The sequence below is a fragment of the Neophocaena asiaeorientalis genome, unplaced genomic scaffold (assembly GCF_003031525.2).
Source record: "Neophocaena asiaeorientalis asiaeorientalis breed wild unplaced genomic scaffold, Neophocaena_asiaeorientalis_V1.1 scaffold152, whole genome shotgun sequence".
Lineage (NCBI taxonomy): Eukaryota > Metazoa > Chordata > Mammalia > Artiodactyla > Phocoenidae > Neophocaena > Neophocaena asiaeorientalis.
In genome coordinates this window covers 1,595,641-1,602,880 of record NW_020185338.1, presented here as the reverse complement: position 1 = coordinate 1,602,880, position 7,240 = coordinate 1,595,641, and the positions used below count along the sequence as shown (strand labels likewise).

General features: G+C 49.2%; 1 protein-coding gene across 1 annotated transcript in view; it reads left to right on the top strand.

The window, feature by feature from the left end:
- The first annotated feature begins 1,819 nt into the window (after window positions 1–1,819).
- DGLUCY (D-glutamate cyclase) overlaps window positions 1,820–7,240 on the top strand; it is a 51,757-nt gene continuing 46,336 nt past the window's right edge. The window contains 2 exon segments of the mRNA XM_024736236.1: window positions 1,820–1,922; window positions 6,375–6,528. Coding sequence (XP_024592004.1) covers window positions 1,820–1,922; window positions 6,375–6,528 — 257 coding nt within the window.

Below are 7,240 nucleotides of genomic sequence, written 5' to 3'. Positions count from 1 at the left end.
TGCCTGGCTGAGGTGCTAAGCCCTCCACAAACCTCAAGGGAGCCACAGACATCCAGGACCTTAGCTGGTACCTTGGATGCTTGGCTAAAAGGACAGGCCTGCCAGGGCCAGCGGGGGCTTGCTCAGTCCGGCAGGCAAGCACAGGCTTGACCTGCCAAAGCAGCTGCTTTAAGCCTCAGTGTCTTCAACTGGGGTATGGAACCCAATCTCATCTGACCCTCCCGGCACCCCTACCCCGGCCCATGGGGACCGACTGTCCTCTCCTCTGTGCCTCCACGGCCCTTTGTTCCTGCAGCTATGAAAGCACCTGCAGTCAGTTTCAAATGTATCTCTACCCCTTCCAGGACAGTATCGTTTATATTTTTTGTGTTAGAGATTTTATACAATCTCAAATTCTTCATGAAAATAGCCATGCGGTTTACATGATCTTCTGTCTGGGAGATGAGAGTTGAAAACACACATTGGTGATTTGGAATTCCATTGGGCTCGTCTCTGTAGATAGAAAGAACTGTGGAAAATCAGGCTTGTCCAGAACCTTCACCATGGACACTGCCCTTGAATCCTGCTTTCAACCAGCCTGCAGTCAGTCATTCAACAAACACGTATGAACTCCCACTTTTGTGTCAGGCACTATGCTAGGCATGTGGTATATTTAGATGAGGAAGACATGGTCTGTGCCTTGGAGGCCAACACAACGTGGCTATCTAGCCCTAGATTTTGCTGACATGTTGATGCCACTCTTTCTAGAGTATAAGAAGTCAATTTATAGGATTACTTTTTGAGCATATTTTCCTAGAGCTTTGAGACTATCTCTATATTTTAAATTTTACAGTTTTTATTCATTCACCAAAAATCTGTATAAGACACTGTGCCTATAGTAGTGGTGAGAGGAAGGGATATAAAGAAGAAAACATAAAATCTCTACCTTCGGGATTCCCTGATGGTGCAGTGGTTGAGAGTCTGCCTGCTGATGCAGGGGTCACGGGTTCATGCCTCGGTCCGGGAAGATCCCACATGCCATGGAGCGGCTGGGCCCGTGAGCCATGGCCGCTGAGCCTGCACGTCCGGAGCTTGTGCTCCGCAACGGGAGAGGCCACAACAGTGAGAGGCCCGCATACCACAAAAAAAAAAAAAAAAAAAAAAAAAAATCTCTACCTTCTAGGTCCTAAATCTAAATAACAGAAGTCATAAGTAGACAGAAAATCTAGCCTATTAATCCCTTTGTGAGTTCACGTGGTATGCATTCATTTCTTCACTTACTCGTAAGTAGGTTTGGTGTGTACTACGTGCTTAGGCTGTGATAAGTGCTCTGGGGGCTGAGGAAGAGCCCTAAGTTATGGACTTACCGTCTAGGCACTCGGGGTCTCTCTGGGAGAGAGAAAGGGGGTTCAGGGTCAAGTAGAACATCAGGCTGACTGCAACTCCAGGCCAAAATCAGTGGCTCAAAGAATGCTTTGGGGGCAAGGCAGCTCAGCGCCAGCCAGCACAAGCCTGTTGGGTGCATCTCGGAGGTAGAAGATTCTGAACCAGTTCTGAGGAATGGAAAGGCCTTCTGGGAGGGAGGCAGGGAGGACATTCCAGGCCAGAGAAAGAGCATCTTGAAGTGTCAGGAATTTCTCATTAGAAACTGAGACATGAAGGGGATAGGGCTGGGCGAGAACTTGCTCCAAATAACAGCCACCCCAGGACAGGGCCAGGAGCAGCCCTGGGCAGGTCGGGAGGCAGTCCTGATGCTGGATCTGCTGCCTTCCAGGGAGCTGTGCTTTCTCATCTGTCCCTCCCTGTCCCATAACCCAGATCCTCTGTGGCCCATCCAGGGATGACCTTCCCACTCCCCCTGAAGTCCCGCCTTCCCTCTGCTGTGAGGAGTTTGATTCTACAGAAGAAACCAAACCTCAGAAACATGTCCAGCATGGCTAGGGGTGAGTGGTGCTAAGATGTTAAAAAAATATTCCCTGGAAATACCAGCCATGTAGGGCCCAGGAACTCCTGAGACGCCTAGCTTCTGCACCGGAGACAGAAAGTCAGAGCAGAAGGAGATTCTCGCTGGTCACTAATTAACTTCCCAGAAGGAGCGGGCACCTTGGACCAGACTCAGGTGAGAAGTCTATCACCAACCAGCTCTGCTTGGTCCCCACAGCTCCATAGGCAGAACCGCCAACGACCTCCGATGATGGAAAGGTTTTCCCTCCTGGAGAGAGTGCCCCCATGTTATGCCACATTTTAATCTGCTTTTGATTCAGACCAAGTCTCCCTGCTTGGACTGGTGGCACCCATCTCCCTACTACATCCCAGGAGTGACACCCAAGGCTCTAAAAGGTCCTGCAAGAGAAAACAGATATCCAAATTGTCACTGACCTGAATCCCACCAAAATTTCACAATGGGAAAGACTTTTCTGGTTCTGGTGGAGTCACCAGCAACACAGATTAAAATACTAAAGCAGGACAATTTTCCTTGTTTATGGACATGTCCAGCCTCTGTCGCTATTTGTGGGCCAACAATTATCTAGTCTTGCCTAACAAACCACCCCAAACTTAGTGGTTTAAACCATAATTCCGCCCTGAGGCTGGGCTCCACAGGTGTCCACTGGGCTGGACAACAAAGATGGCTTCTTCCTCACATGTCTGGAGTGTCCACTGGGATGGCTGGAACCACTGGGACTAGCCTCTCATTTCTCTCTCTAGGAAGCCCCTCTAGCAGTGGAAGCCAAACTTCTTTACGCAGTAGCTCAGGCCTCCGTGGGAGATATTCCAAGAGGACAAGCCCTAATGCACAAGCACATATGAAGCCTCTGCTTGCATCACACCTCCTAATGTCCCGTTAGCACAGCAAGTCATGTGGCCCAGGCCAGCGTCAAGGGGGAGGGGGCTCCCAATGATGTGAATACCGGGAAGTGTGCTTTACAGAGTCAGCAAGGAACAGTGGACCACAACCCTTCGTACACATGATGGACCAGCAAACCCTAGCTCAACCAGGTCAACCCTGCTCACTAGAACCTTGGGGGGCCAAGGGCACAGGTGGCTCCTTACTGGCTGTTGCCGTGGGCAGACCGTGTGACCTCTCTGAGCCTCATCTATTACTGAAAGTAACCACGGAATCTTCCCCACAGAGCTGATGTACATAAGATGTGGGACCCACGTTAGCTGCTGTCTGTCATGGATTCTCCACAAGGAAAGCAGTTCATTTTGTGGAACAGCTGGCGCTCTCCAGCTTGGGACTACGTCTTCCAGGGCTTTAGATCAGATTAGGAACATTAAAAGGCTTCTGCTTCTTCTTCTTCTTCTTCTTTTTTCTCTTGTTATTAAGTTTTTTTTAAAAAAATGAAAACATTGCTTTTTGGGTAAAAGGACTCAGAGGACTCACTTGATTTCTCACCACAAAGAAAAAGCTGTCGTGACCTTAGATGGAGCCCGAGACAGCAGACCATAAAGTAGCCCCACCTCGTGTGTCCACCGCCCCTCCAAAAAGGCACCACGGAGACTTCTATTCCATGTCCTGTTACTAATGGAGACGACTCTGGGACTTTCTATGACCAACAGTAGAGATGAGCAAAACCGAAACACAGTGCCTTCTGAAGTACATTTAATTAAAAAGGAAACAGAGAAGCTTTGTGTACGTAATACCTCGTGATTTACGGTATTAATCCAGTTTGCTCTTGAAACAGGCTTCGGAGGTAAGAAAGGGGTGGGTAGGGGATGGGAGGCCTCTAGGCTGGCTGAATTCCCTTCCCTCACTCCAGATTACTTTTGGGGCATGCTGGGCTTGCTTGAGCCATGCAGCCAGCTTCCTTGAGCTTTTAGCAGCAGGGGGTGTTCAGTTTGACCTCCTTTGGAAAGTCTGTAGCATTGGCAGGCTCGGTAGGGTTCGAGGTAATGAGTTCCAGGCAGTTAGAGCAGGAGCCAGTCCCAGACTTTCCCTGCAGAGGGTCACATCTGCTTCACTACCCCATGCCCAAGGAGGAAGATGCTGGAGGTGGTGGTGGACCCATCCTGGGGAGGCCCGTGCCCGCAGCCCAGTGGTGACCTCAGAGGGACACAGGGGTCATCAATCTGAGGCTTGAATCCTGGCTGTGCCACATACCAGCTGTGTAACCCTGGGAAAGTCGCTCTATCTCTCCGAGCCTTACTCTCCTCTTGCATAAAATACAGATGATTGATTACACATGTAATTACTTAGCACAGAGATCCTGGTACATAACAAGCGCTCAGAAAATATTAGCTGACAGATATTATTGCAGAAAAGAAATGTCCACTTGTTGGCAGAGCATACCTGGCATTTAGGAGATTTGTCACCAAGGTTATTTCTCCAAAAGAGTATATTTTTCTTTGGGATGAACTTTTTTTTTAAGGAAATAGTCCCTTTTTTTGAAACATAACTTTTCTTGTTTGTTTTTCCTCCAGTCACAGTTTTCCTCCAGATACCTATTTATTGCATAAATTCTAGAATATTGAGGAAAGCACAAAGGAGAAAAGTAAAATCACCCACCATCTTGTCAGTGGAGATAGCCGTGATTAACACGAAGATGTGTTTCCTTCTAGTTCTTTCTCTTATCGCCTTTAAAAAGGAGAATATGCTGAACATAATGTTTTGTTACCTAGTAATGTTCCTTTAATGGTACATCCCAAATATCTTCTAATATCTTTAAATATTTCTTCTGTACCATAATTTTAAATGTCTACACAAGATTCACTGAATGAATGTAACTCCAACCCCTACTTCCCGAATACCGGTGTGTTAGGTAATTTACACACAGGAAAGGACTCAAGGAGTTCTCTTTGAGGTAGGTATGATTACTGCCATCTTATCCATGGGAAAACCAAGCCCAGGGTCACAGCACTGGCCAGAGGCAGAATCAGGATTCAAACTCGGGTATGTTTACCTCCAAAGCCAAAGGACTTCCCATTCCAGAGGTGGGCTGGTTGCCCCCGGGGGAGATTGTGGCGTGCACGTGGGGGTCTTCCTCTAAAACTCCAGTAAGACTATCTCTTTGGAGGAGAGTCGAGGATTCTGAGCCTGCCCAGTTAAGAACCTGTCCAGACAAAAGAAGTGAACGGTCTCTTGCCCAAAAACGATACCCAAATGGCCAATAAAGCATACAAAAAGGCACTCATCTGCATTACTCATCAGGGAGATGCAAATCAAAACCACAGTTCGATGCCACTGGAAAGGCTGGGATGAAAAAGGCAGAGGCAACACCAAGCGTTGAAGCAGGTATGGAGCAACCAGGAACTCACGCGCCCTCTGGTGGGAGTATAAATCGGTACAACTAGGATCGGCTGGGACCTGGGACCATTGGCTGCAGTGCTGCGACGCTTGCACCTGGACAAACGTCTCCTCGAGCTACAAAATGCAAAGACTAAAAATAACTGTGTGCATGCGCAGTTGGGGCAAATTCTGGACAAAAGATACAAAAAGACCGAAAAACCCAACTGCCACTTCTCAAGAGCTGGGAGCAAAAACAGGGTGTCAGGAGCAAAAGCAGGGTACTGTGCATGACTCCTGCACTCAACGGCACCAAAAGGGTGGGCAAAACACCTACGCCACCGCTCCGGCCCAGCCCCTAGACACACCCCTACCCTCACCCCATGTAAGGAACCAGCTTACCCTGCGTCGGGAAGCGAGCAAGGGAACCTGTTACTTATTTTCGTTCCCTCCTGCGGCCGCAAGGGCCCCAATAAAGGGGCCAATCACCAAACCCAGAATTTCTTGATTGACCTCTTATCAATTTCTATTGATTGGGGAAGGCCAGGAGCCCTGGTCAATATCACAACCACTTTGGAACCTGCTCGGCAGTATCTACTAAAGCTGAGCAATTATATTTCCTACAACCGTAGGTATGTGCCAAACAGAACCGTGCACACGTGTGCCCAAAATGCATGCACTAAAATGTTCACGGAGGCACCATTTGTAATAACCTGACACCGGAAAAGATTCAAATATCCATCAGCAATAGTTTTAGGTAAATGCATTGTAGTAATGAGTATACCCCAGAGCAATGAGAATGAACCCACTATTGGTGAGTGAAGGAAGGTAGACTCAAAAGACACATACTGTATGATTCCGTTCTAGGAAGAACATGTACGAAGGACAAGCAAAAGGAATCTGTGGTGTTAGAAGTCAGGGCAGTGGCTATCCCTGTGGGGGGCGTGTGGAGGATGATGACCAGGAGGGGCATAGGGGGTCCTGGGATGCTGGTAACCCTCTGTGTCTTGACCAGGATGCCGGTTCCATGGGTGTATTCATTTTGTGAAAGTTATCAAGCTGTACATGTACGTGCGTTTTTCTGTGTGTATGTTACGCTTCAACAAAAAGTTAAGTTAAAAAGCCTCTACAAGGAACTGACTGCATTCTTCCCTTCTCTCACCAAACCCAGGGCTCCAGCCAGCCAGTGTGGTGGCCCTGCCCAGGTCCCTTGCTCCGGCCTTTGAAAAGTTCTGCCAGATCAACAGTGGCCCTCTGCCGCTGCTGGGCGAAAGTGAGCCAGGCAAGTGGACGTTGCCTGCCCTGGGTGCTGTCCCAGGTACCAGGTAAAAAACCTGAGTTTTCGGGGTTAAAGCTTGGGAGTGGCCAGATGCTGCAGCCAGGTGTGTCTGTCACCAGGAACCTCTCTGTCCAGCCTCGGGGACCCCATGGTGCCTGGCATGGAGCCTAACTCATGACTGTTGCTTTGGAAGGGGCTGCCGTCTTCGATGTCCACTCCTACCCCTGTCCCCTGCCCCTACCCCTGCCCTGGGAGAAATCTTTGGGACTACCAAGAAAGTCCAGCCCTGGACAGATGGCACTGCCATCCGTCCACTTCATTACCCAAGCTAGAAACCTGACTCCACAGGATTCAGAAGGAAATAAAACCACCTGCAATTAAATCCAGAGACAGACATTGTTAATACTGTCATGAATGTTCTCCCAGACTTTTTTTTTTTTTTTTTTCCGGTACCCGGGCCTCTCACTGTCGTGGCCTCTCCCGTTGCGGAGCACAGGCTCCGGACGCGCAGGCTCAGCGGCCATGGCTCACGGGCCCAGCCGCTCCGCGGCACGTGGGATCCTCCCGGACCGGGGCATGAACCCGTGTCCCCTGCATCGGCAGGCGGACTCTCAACCACTGCGCCACCAGGGAAGCCCTCCCAGACTTTTAAAATACAACATATGGAATAAATGGCCCTACTGATTCTGCTTCCATAGTAGCACTTGGGGAGCCCACATTTCTCCTGCTCTCCTAGCTCAGGCTCACATCTCTCTCCG